The sequence below is a fragment of the Suricata suricatta genome, chromosome 17 (genome assembly GCF_006229205.1).
Source record: "Suricata suricatta isolate VVHF042 chromosome 17, meerkat_22Aug2017_6uvM2_HiC, whole genome shotgun sequence".
Classification (NCBI taxonomy): Eukaryota; Metazoa; Chordata; class Mammalia; order Carnivora; family Herpestidae; genus Suricata; species Suricata suricatta.
The window spans coordinates 24,048,423-24,060,926 of record NC_043716.1 but is presented as its reverse complement, the minus strand read 5'-3'; the positions used below and the strand labels follow the sequence as shown (position 1 = coordinate 24,060,926).

Sequence of the window (12,504 nt, the reverse complement as noted above, 5' to 3'; positions counted from 1 at the left end):
TATATATATACAATGGAGTACTACATGGCAATGAGAAAGAATGAGATCTGGCCATTTGTAGCAGAGTGGATGGACCTCGAGGGTGTCATGCTAAGCCTCGTAAGTCAGGCAGAGAAGGACAGATACCATATGTTTTCACTCATAGGTCTAACAGGAGAAACCTAATAGGAGACCATGAGAAGGGGAAAGGGTGGGGGAAGAGTTAGGAAGAGGGAGTGAGGCAAATCATAAGAGCCTCTGGAATACTGAAAGCAAACAGGGCTGAAGGGGGGGAAAGGGAAGAGGGGAGATGGTCATGGAAAGGGGCACTTGTGGGGAAGAGCACTGGGTGTTAGATGGAAACCAACTTGGTAATAAACTAATCAATAAAAAAAAGAAAAACAATCTAACAAGAGGTAAATGAGCAACTAAAATAAAAAAAGAAGTCATATATTAGTACATACTATTAAATTGAATATGGAGCAAAAATGGTTAGAAGAACATTCTAGAAAAGGAAATAGCAATGAAATGACCTTAAAGAGGATGGATTATTGGAGTAAATGATAGAAAGTTCAGTACAACTATTACAAAGGAGTACTATTAGGGCAAGGAAGGGGAAGATGTGGGACACTCCTTAAGGATGGCGGAAAATGCATGCACCTGGGTGCCTCAGTCAGTTAAGCATCCAACGCTTGGTTTCAGCAAAGGTCACAATCTCATGGCTCATGGGTTCAAGCCCTGCACTGGGTTCTGTGCTGGCAGCATGGAACCTGCTTGGGATTTGCTCTCTCCCTCTCTCTCTCTCTCTCTCTCTCTCTGCCCCTCCTCCCCACCTCATGCTGTCACTCTCTTGAAATAAATAAATAAACTTTAAAAAATAATTTTTTAAAGATGCTTGAAAAATACAGTGAGGGATCAATTCACAAAAGATCTAACAAACCTGATATGCAACAGCTGTGCTAAATTGAATTATTAATTTTAAGAGTTTATAGGTTCTTTTGCATTTTCCATATATACTATCAAGTTATCAATGAATGAAGACAATTTTACATCTTTCATCCTAATATTTACACCTTTTATTTATTTTTTTGTAATGGCTAGGGCCTGCATTCAAAGATAAATAAAAGTTGTGATAAAAAGCTATCTCAAACCCAGTGGGAAAGTATTTAATATATCACTATTAAGTATAATGTATGCTGTAGGTTTCTTATAATCTTTATCATACGAGGATGATGAGGATGTTTCTACCCTAATTTGCTGAAGGATTTTTTAAAATCATAAATGACTACTGAATTTTATCAAAGTTTTTTTCCCCTTCTAATAGATGCTCATATGGATTTTCTTCTTTGTTCTATTAATATGAATGTCACTGAATGAATTTCAAATGTTAACCAACCTTGTATTTCTGAAATATCTCTTTCTTGGTCATGATATATCATTACTGTATATATCATGGATTCTAGTTGGTAATATTTATATGTAAATTACACCAAGAAAGAAAGAAAATACAGAGAGAAGAAGAGGAGGGAGAGGGGTGGGAGAGAGAATGAGAAGGGAGTAGGCAGAGAGGGAGAGCAAAGTGTTGAGTACGAGAAGGCAAGATTAAGAAAAACAAGTTAGCACAGAGGCGCCTGGGTAGCTCAGTTATAGTTAAGTGTCCAACTCTTGATCGCGGCTCAGGTCATGATCTCACAGTTCGTGGGATGGAGTCCCACATTAGGCTCTGAGCTGACAGGGCACAGCATGCTTGGAATTCTCTCTGCCCCTTTCCAACTCATGCACACATGTGTATGCTCTCTCTCAAAATAAACATTTTTTTAAATTAAAAAAAAAAAAAAAGAAAAACATGATAGTAGAAAAGAAGTACCCAATAGAAGAATTTGTAATCCAGAGGAAGACAATCTCCCAAAAAGAACAGGAAAGAAACTGGTTTTTTTTAATTAATCATTCTAGGGGCACTTGGGTGGCTCAGTTGGTTGAGCGTCTAACCTCACTTCAGCTCAGGTCATGATCTCAAGGTTGGTGAGTTTCAGCCCCACATCAGGCTCTGTGCTGACAGCTCAGAGCCTGGAGCCTGCTTGGAATTCTGGGTCTCCCTCGCTCTCTGCCCCTCCTCTGCTCACATTCTGCCTGCCTCTCTCTCTCTTTCTCTCTCTCTCTCAAAAATAAACATTAAAAAATAAAAAATGAAATTATCCTACGGGATGTAACAGCCAAATAATGTTAAGTACCAGAAAGAGAAAACAAATAAAACTAGAAGTCATCAAAAAAGAAATTCAAATAAATTTTCTAAAACTGTACTAATTTGCATTCTCACACTGAAGGAGCCCAGGACAACGTATGAACTAAGAAACATCATTATAAAGTTTCAGAACACTGGGAATAAGATTAACATCATGCTAGTTCCCAGAGAAAAACAAGCTATAGACAAAGAAAAAGGTATCAAAACAGCTTCAGACTCTTCAACCATAACACTAGATCAATGCCTTCAAAATTCTGAAATAACATCATTTACAAACAAGTATTTGTTACCCAGCGAAATTAGCAATCAAAAGTTAAGAAAGAATAAAGACAACTTCAGACAAACAAGATTTACCACACATCCTTTTTCCGGAAGCTACTAAAGGACTTACTCCATCAAAATGATTACTCAAAGCAAAATGGATGAAAGAGAGGGACAGGGGATTCTATTTTCCATTACAAAGTTTATGTGATCAGTCACATGTAGGACTTCAGTGAAAACAAATCTAAAAAATAATCAAATATAACAGAAGTGATACAAATGTAACCTCTGCATAAGAGAACATTTAACTGTGTGAAATTATGTTTTAAATCTAATATTATATTTTAAAAAGTATATTATAAGAGAGAGAGAAATCTTTTTTTAATTAGTTAAATAAATTAGGTATACTCAAATTCTACTACCAATAATAAGTTTTATAGCTTTATACTCTCTCATGAAGTATTTCTGGCCAAAGTAAAAGTTGAGAAAAATGGGAAATTAATAACTGGCATAAATGAAAGAGCTTCATAAATGAACTGAAGGGAGAAAAATCTGCCTCTCTGAATACATACAACAGAAACAAAGACAAGCCGTCTTTTAATAATAAAGTTGTTCTTGAGCACAACTATCCAAAGAGAAGGCTGGCTATTCCAAAAACCTTCCAGAAAAAGATGTTCAACAATCTTCCTTGTTAAAGATTTCACCATAACTCAAATGCAATAAACATCAGAGCAAGAGAGACTGAGAGAGAGCAAAGGAGAGACGGCTGAAGGCTGGATGTACCATACAGCCCAATAACCAGGAGAAACACCTCTACATGCTGGCAGGACGCTGTGGCCGTGTTACCTCCGCCCTACCTATTTCAATTAAGCAGATTACATCACTAAACTGATCCCTGACACACTTACGCATATGGTCAGTGCATAATGCACACAGTAGTAAGTTTTAATAAACTCCCTTCTCACCAGTGTAGAGAATTATGAGCTAAATGAAGTATTATAAGGAAGGTTAACCAATTTCTGGTAAATTTTAAAAACAGAATTAAAATATTTTAATATCCTCTTTGTAAAAAGATTTTAGAATATGCAAACAGGATTAAAATGACTGTGTTTTCATTGCTTGTGCAGAAACATTACTGAGTAAACACAGGCAAGTTAATGAGAAAGCACATCACTAAAGAGTCAGGAGGTATTAGGTACCAAACAGCATATTTAATTTAAACACATATTTAATTTTTTAAAATAAAATAACACATACATAATATGGAAGTACAACATCAAGAAGTATTCATTTTTAAATCAGAGATTAAAGGTCAAAAGCCCAAAACTATACTCTGACACGTCTGGAAATGTAGACAGCAGACGCATCCACAAGCGAGATAATGGTGAAAACCAAGCTCTCCAACGCAGCTTAAGAATAACTGTGAAGAAGAGCAAAGACATAAGAACAACACAGACTTGGGGAATACCCACAGAAGAAAGCTAAGCCAGAAACACAACAAAAGCAGTACAGTCAGCAAGGAAGGGATCTGGGAAGAGTGATGCCATGAAAACCAAGAGAGAAGAAGGCTTCAAGAAAGCCGGCAAAGTCAGAGGCTAAATCGAGATCAAAGAGGATGAAGATAAATCAAAACCACAGTAGAATGTGAATGGCCATATTGAATTGGTTAAGATTACCTATTTCCATCTCAACTGACAGAACAAGAATTTATCTTGTGGGGAGGAGGGATTGGGCATGGACACTTGGAGGAAAACAGACTCCAGTTATCATTCTTGTTGTCTGTAGTCCAAGACCAATAAAAGAGAAACTCCTAAATGATTTGTTTCCACTTTAGGGCTACACTCACCGAACTGTGGAGCAGGCAAGATTCTAGCCGCTCGAATGGGGCCATGTCGGACAGAAAACAGCTCCTGGGCCTCCCCACTGATCTGCGTGAGAAGACAAAAAATTTCAGCACATGAAAACACAGGTCAGAACATGATTATAGGAAAACAAGGTCTCCTAAATGTTACCACCATTTTTTTTCTGAAATGTAATATATGTATACAACAGAGATATACATTTATGGTTGTTCATACACATTCAGTATATTTTTATTTAAATTACCACAAATATTTTTAGAAAATGATAAGAGCACACACTTAATAGAAGTAGGAAAATGAATGCTCTGTTCTTAAAGTCTATAATTCTTATCTTTAAGAAACTACTGTAAGTCTGCTCAGTTCCTGCATGATTGCCTTTCGTTTTAGAGCAACGCATTATGATTTTGTTAGTTAGTACCAAGTGTTCCATGTAACAAAAAGGTAAATATTCTTGGTATTCTGAAAAAACAGAACTTAAATGTTGTAGCAAGTTTTTCAAATATGTTGTGAAGGAGAAAAAACAAAACATATTGCCAAGAACACGATAGTGGAACATGAATAACGCGTGCGCCAGGTTATGCTTCTGCAACTCCCGCCTTGAATAAATCATTTAGCTTCTAGAAACCTATGTTTCTCTTGTTTCAATACATTTTAATTAAAATCATAGAAATTTAAGGTATACAACATGATGGCTTAATGTGCACACACAATGATTACTGCAGTCATTTCCTCCTTTTTTAGATGATGAGAACACCTGAAATCTACCCTCTGCAGTTTTTAAATATTCAACACAGTGCTATTAACTATAGGCGTCATGCCTGAACATTTTATCTCTAGACTTCCTCATCCTGCCTAACTGCAACTTTGTACCCTTTGACCAACATCTCCCCGATCCCCCCATCTCCATTAAGCCTATATTATTTTGCATTTATAAACTGAAAAGGGAAAGGTGCCAAGAATCTCAAAGATACTGATCATTTCAATATTCTGTGAATTAAAGAATATGTAAGCGCTTTAAATGTCATCATTTTTATTATCCACGTAGATCAAACACTATATGAATGTGTGTTCGTTTTGAGTCATATCAGATTTATTCCTCAGATATAAAAAGCACAGGAATATATTAATCTAAAGGTAAAAGGGTATGACAATATGTGTGTCAAGTGTGAAAACAACTGCTTTTCAAAATTAGTGGTTCAAGAGAACAGTTTGCTGCTAATTGAAGTATTGAGCAGATTAAGTCAGAATTAGTTAAGAGGCCCTTCAGACTGCTTTAAGTGATAATGTAGTCCCCAGTACATGTTCATAACTTTCAAGTGTTTGATGGAATACATGGTATCAGACAGGGAAAATAGCCAAAATTATCAAAGTAGTTCTAAATACTCAAGAACTTACAACACATGTAATAAACATTCAATGAAGGAAACATGCTGATGGTAGTTTTTTTTACTAGGGCCTTCCAAACAAGCAGTTTAAAGTATCAACAACGTATATAAGACAAAAGGCTTATAAAGCTTTCGGTGTTAAACTGTAAATCTGCAGCACTGCCGTTAATTACTTTTTCAGATCTTCAGCTTCTCTTCTGTCTCAATTTAAGGACTGCAAACTATAAATATTTTGTTTCTTATATTTGTTAAGTTATGGTGATGCCTAAAGAGCCATCATATTCATTTTGCTCATAAAAATTATTATAAACGTGTTCGCTGGCCATAATGGCAAATCTCTCTATAGCCCTGGGGATGCAGAAGATCTGAGAAATGCCAGGCTCTTGCACCAACTGTGCAACGACAGCACCACCTATCACCAACTAAACACACCAAAGCTGTAAACTCAGTTGAGCAAAGGCTAGGAATTTAGCTCTCTACAAATTCCTTTGTGAACATTAATTTTCTACATGAAAAACACGGCCATTATATATTATAGCTCTTAAGTCTACAGTTCAATATTACAGAACAGAATTTTAAAATTTAGAAAAAGTCTTAAAAAGTCACTTTGTTCAACCTCTCACCCAATGCAGGAATCACACATTCTCTAAAATCTAAAAATCACAACCTCTGGTACTAATAAGCACACTTCCACCAGAAAGTATGTCACTAATGTAATGCAATTATATTATAGAGTTATTATTGGCTAGCTCCACCAAAATGGGGTTATAAAAATGGACAAATAGTATTCTTCTTCAATATACTACTATTTCTACTAACAAGGAAATAAAAAGTTATAAAACAATACTGTAGAACTTGCACTGAAATTATAATCCAGAGCAATGAAAAACTCTTCTCACTCTAACAAATATACAGTCATACCTTTAATGAATAGTATTCTAACACAAAATCTGTGTACTAAATTGTACTAAATAATAACGAACAGGGCAAACCTGTCTTGGTATTCTCAGAATATGATAAACATTTGTTAACATGGGATTTAATTCGCAAGAACTTTACTTTGACATTGAAAAACATGTTGAAATCTGAACACACCATGCTCTCCAGCATAACAGCTTTCAAAACAGACCTAAATGCTCTCTTCTAGTCTAAGCTTCTACCCTAAATCCCTCTTTAAATGTACAGCAACAGGTAAGGAAAACCATTGGGACTGATCACAAGATGCATCCCACATTTATTAACCATCTTTTATTACTTCTAAGTTAAGATCCTTGAATCTTTAAGTGTAACATAAGGGAAGAGAGGGATGAAGAAACATTCTGCTATTTATAAATATTTGTGCCTATGTTAAAATCATGATTGTTAGAAGCATAATTCTAAAGTATCCTAAGTGAGTTTCAAACGTCAAATCCCAAGAGGAAAGAACTCTCCAAATAATGTGTGCAAACGCTACACTGGAATACTATTTCAGAACAGAAGTGCCAACAAAGTGTGCACAGATAAGACGTGCACATTTTAGAAAGAACACAAGATGGATAGGTCCTCACAGGCTCGGCTTTAGCTACCGCTTTCAATTGCCTCTAATAATTTTATACAATATGTTCACTGGTAATTCTGCTCTCAAATAAATGCGTGTCAAAACTGATTACGTTTTTAAAGGCTTTCAAAGGGATTTTTACATTTCTTAAAAAGAGCTCATTGAAAATGGAAAAAAAAAATCTCAGAGATGAGGCTTTTATACATCCTGACAAGAGTTACCAGGAGCTGTTAAATTCATTTCTAAACCCACAATAATAATAAATACAAGAGCAGAACTACAAGGAAGGAGTTGTACCAAGCAATGTTCCAACATCCTGGCAACTGTGGTAACTTGGAGAGAGGAGCAAACAGGGAGGAAACCTCTCCAAGAGTTCCTCATGGGTCTCTGCCTTTGTTCTTACTGGCATTTTAATTTCTGATGACAGACTTTTGTTGTTTGGAGCATAAACCGGACGTACCAGTTTGGAGGCACAATAAGGAGAACAAAGAATGATTTGTTCACACTGTAGGAAAAAAATCTTTTCCAACCATAGAAAATAGCTTTCGCATGGTGAAAATATGCAAATTACATACCAAACCAAAAAAGGGGGGGGGGGAGTACAAGTTTAGAATCTCACAACTCAATCTAAGGCAAAGGGAAATTATAACAGCCGAGACAATACACACAGAGAAAGGGCTATAAAAGTTGTGGGAGAGCTTTATAACTACTTTTAGAGAATTCTGAAAGTAAACAAAGGTCATCTGGCCCTCAGAACCAAACCGCTTCTGAAATCATGAGGACTTTTCAAAGATATCTGACTATAAAATAGAGAAGTTAATCAAATACCATGGACAATAATAAGTGCTCTATAATAACAGAGAATTAGGACAAGAATACATATTTACACCCCCATAGAAGTCAAATGGAGAACGGTGTCTGCAATTGATTCTTTTTATCAAACTTTGTTGAATTACGAACACAAATAACACCTCAACCATATGTATATGTACACCTTAATGAATCTTCCATGTTAAAATACCTGTTATCAGCAGAGACATCAAGAAACAGAACATAATAGATACTCAGAAGGTTCCTCACACCCCTTCCCAGTCACAAACTCAACTCAAGCATAACCATACACTATCCTGACTTCAGTATATTATATATAAATTTTACTTGATCAAATTTATGCAAATAGAATCACACAGTATACACTCTTATGAATTGCATGTGTATGAAATTCATTCATGTTGTTGCATATGATTTTTTTATTGTAGTTTTTAAATTTCTATTGTTATACAGATTCCACTGTGTGAAAAATACTTATTTATCCATTTTACTATTGGTGGACTTCTGGGTTGTTTCTAGTTCTTGGCTCTTAAGATGTCAGGAAAAATTGAAAAAAATTTCAAATAGGAAAAAGATCATCATATATCCTTTCAATGGATTATCAAGAGTGTCTAGTGGACCCTTTGGGATTATTTGATTTTTATGGGCATCTGCATCTTTGTTTTGACTGGATTAGTTTACAATATTGTAAGTTAAAGAAAACTGATAGTAACTGACTCTTGTCTGCAGAAATGCAAGTGAATTTTGTCTGGAAGAGATATGACTGAATTCCACTCTATAAAACAAGATGATTCCAGGCAGTATATTTTAGTTTCAGTAGTATATTAACCAGGTTTGCACCTCGTAAAAAGTTCATTTTAGTATTTCTAATTGCCTATCTTGGTTCTTCAGATCCTCTTTTGAACCAGCTGTAACAACTTGCCAAATACTCATTTATTGAGTTAAATAAAATCTGACATCTGTTCCATTTTACAGTTGTATGAGAGCCATGATGTTAGCATTTTTAAAAGATCATTGTAAAGAATACTGCTATGCATATTCTTGCCCATTTCATTTAGTGAGCATATACATGTATTTCTTCTGGGTATATATATCTACTTGTAGAACTGCTCCTATATTTGGCATCTGTGCATATTTTGTAGATTTCAACAAAATAGTTTTCTACAGTGATTGTACACATTTACACTTCCACCAGCACTGTAAGAGAGTCTACCAGCTCACATCCTCACCAACAGTTTGTATCAGCCACTCTTGTATGTTCAATGGGACTTTCACTGTGGTTTTAATTTGTATTTAGGAGATGGATCAAACACCTTTTCATATGCTTATTGGAATTAATTATACTATTCCATGAATGATTGTTAAAGTCTCTTGCCCACTACAGTTCCCTGATTCTAAGACATTATGGATTTAAATCTATTGTGCACAGTGAATGAAATGCAGGTCAGTATCCTCTGAAAAGTAATGCTGCCTCAAACTAACTATATAAATAGTCTTTATTGTACTGGCCCGCCATCAGGGAAAATGATGTAAGACTTCTGTCCTGAAGGACCCTCAATTTCCATATGATGAATAGTTCAGAATATGAATGAGATTCAAAAACTCATTTCAAGAAAAAGGTAGAACTTTTTGTATCTAATCAAATTCATATCTTAATTCCAAATCCAGTAATAAATAAGCAACCCTCCCCCCAACAAGATACAATAGTTTGGTCACAGCACCATGATATCCATCTCTTTAAGTGGAAAAATATTCATACAAACATTCAAAGAAAATTCAGTCCTTGTTAAAAATAAGAAACACACAAAAATTACTTCCCTAGAACTCAAGCAGCTCAAACAAAAGATAATGACTAGTAGTTCTTTTTCATGATACTTTAACAGGTTTTCACCTTTAAAATTAAAAAATTAAAAAGAAGTATTAATTTGCCTACTTTTTTCAAAATGGGTACAGGATATATAGCAGATGATTTCCAGGCTAGAAATGTGAACTGAAAACCAAGACAGCAGACATGAAAAACAACAGAAGAAAAACAATTTCCTATGTTTATCTCATGCACATGCAGACTTTCAATCAAAAATATCTTTTATGTCAGAGTTCTCCAAACTAGTAATGGCTCTGATTCCACTTGGGAAGTCTGACAGAGAGTAAAAGCAGCCAACAGGTGGGACCTTGGAAGTTTTATTCTTTTCCCAAAATCATGGCCCATGCTAACAATAACAAGTACATACAGCAATATGCCAGGATCACAGGCTAAAATATCACACATCAACCACATTAAATATTCCAATGGTTTATTTCAGTAGAAAATAAACTGGACTTGTGTATATTAACTATACAAATTTGCTAAATATGGGTTTGGCTTTATTTTTTTTTATTTTTTCTTAATGTTTGTTTATTTTTGAGAGAGAAAGAGAGACAGAGCGTGAGTGGGGGAGGGGCAAAGAGAGAGAGGGAGACACAGAATCTGAAGCAGGCTCCAAGCTCTGCGCTGGCAGCACAGAGCCCACTTTGGATCCTCTGTCCCCTTTCTCTCTGCCCCTCCCCCTCTTGCATGCACACTCTGTCAAAAAATAAAATAAGGGTGATGACATTTCTAAGAAGGCAACTGTAATGATTTAATTGCATATTTAAAATATGTAACATAAAATATAGTTAAGTCAAAAAGATGCTTATTGAATGAATGGATGAATAAGTGACAGGGTCTATATCAGCCTCATTATTCAATCTTAATGATATTTAGCATAAATCTGACTTTGCCCCACTGTTCTCAAAGCATGTTATTAATATGTAATGCCTGGAAATATGTTATAATACCATATTACAAAACACATTTGGTACATCTCATTCTTGAAGCTACCAGTATATTACTTCCTACGTTTTACAACTCTCAATAAAAGGACTATTACCAAGGTGGAAAGCAGCACATCATCTGTGCAACAGCTCTTACCAGGCAGCCTCCGCCCTCTCCGGTAAATACCCTACACTCACTCCAATCTTTATGTGTTTATACGATGTTTTTATCTGCAACAGGTTATCTAACCAACCGTGACGTTTTAAAAACAGCACATTTAATTAGCAATAACCGCGCCTCGGATAAACCTCATTGGCTAAGACACTGCCACTGCGCAAAGCTTAAAAAAACAGCACATTTAAGTATGCAAATAGAGAGTTATCACTCTTTCTAAATGTGCCACATGTACTGACCACACAGATACAACTGAAATGAAGTTTCTTAAAAAAGAGCATCATTTCCTTAAAAAGTAACACCAAATAAAAGATTTTTAATTAAGGAGAAAATGTAAACTATCGACTTAAAGTTATTAACCCATCAATATTGGCTCATTAGTTTTAGCAAATGTACCTCACTAATGCAAGATGTTAACAGGCGCAGATATGGTGGGGAGGGGATACATGGGAATTCTGTGTACTTTCTACTCAGTTTTTAGGTAAACTAATAATAAAAAATAATAACATCTATTAACTTTTTTAATTTTTTTAATGTTTAATTATTTTTGAGAGAGAGACAGACAGACTGTGAGTGGGGGAGGGGCAGAGAGCAAAGGAGACACAGAATATGAAACAGGCTCCAGGGTCCAAACTGTCAGCACAGAGCCCAACGCGGGACTCGAACTCACAAACCATGAGATCATGACCTGAGCCGAAGTCAGACGCTTAACCGACTGAGCCACCCAGGCGTCCCTACATCTATTAACTTTTATTTGTATATGTAGACATAGAAAAATGCTGAAATTCCACAAATAAATTTTAACCTTTCCTGATATCCCTCCCAAAAATACAGAGAGAAAGAATGAAGAGGTGATGAGGTCTTTACACTAAGATAATTGAGTGCTTAAAGCAACAGAAGGAACTCACTTAGCCTATTTAAATGTACAAGTGTATCATTATCACTTTGCTAACTACTTCACATGTGCTAATCATACAGACCACACAACCGGATTGACATGAAGTTCTTTAAAAAGAAGATCGCTTCATGACTGGTTTTTTAACTGCAAAAGTGAAACAATTTTTTAATTGGGAGGAAAAGCAAAAAAAATAAAAAAGAAAGATAGGGAAAGGAGAAGTATGACCTTATACTACAGTATTCGATTAATAGGCAACAAAAGGACTGAACTAGCTACATGAGTGACTATTATAACTACAAAGCAATCTCTAATGAGAGCTGATAGTCTCTCTAGAATCACCCTGTGAGCCAATTTGATGATATATTTTCATTTTAGATGTAAGGAAACAAAGAATAATATTTCCCAAACATGACCAGACCAAAGAGGCATCAAAATCTCCTGTTAACATACTGTATTAAAAACAGTTTTAACCTCGGGCCTTTTTTCTCCAACAAGTCGTTGCCAGGGTGTTATTTTATGCATTACAGCTCTATTCCAACAA

General features: G+C 35.5%; 1 protein-coding gene and 1 non-coding gene across 2 annotated transcripts in view; both read right to left on the bottom strand.

Moving 5' to 3' along the window:
* Nucleotides 1–12,504, bottom strand: part of BCAS3 (BCAS3 microtubule associated cell migration factor) — a 594,659-nt gene that overhangs the window by 537,713 nt on the left and 44,442 nt on the right. The window contains exon 8 of the mRNA XM_029926997.1: nucleotides 4,329–4,410. Within this exon, the coding sequence (XP_029782857.1) occupies nucleotides 4,329–4,410 (82 nt within the window). The remainder of the gene's footprint in view (nucleotides 1–4,328; nucleotides 4,411–12,504) is intronic.
* On the bottom strand, nucleotides 11,093–11,233 carry LOC115283163. The gene has a single exon (XR_003904958.1). It is a non-coding gene; the product is annotated as a U4 spliceosomal RNA (small nuclear RNA).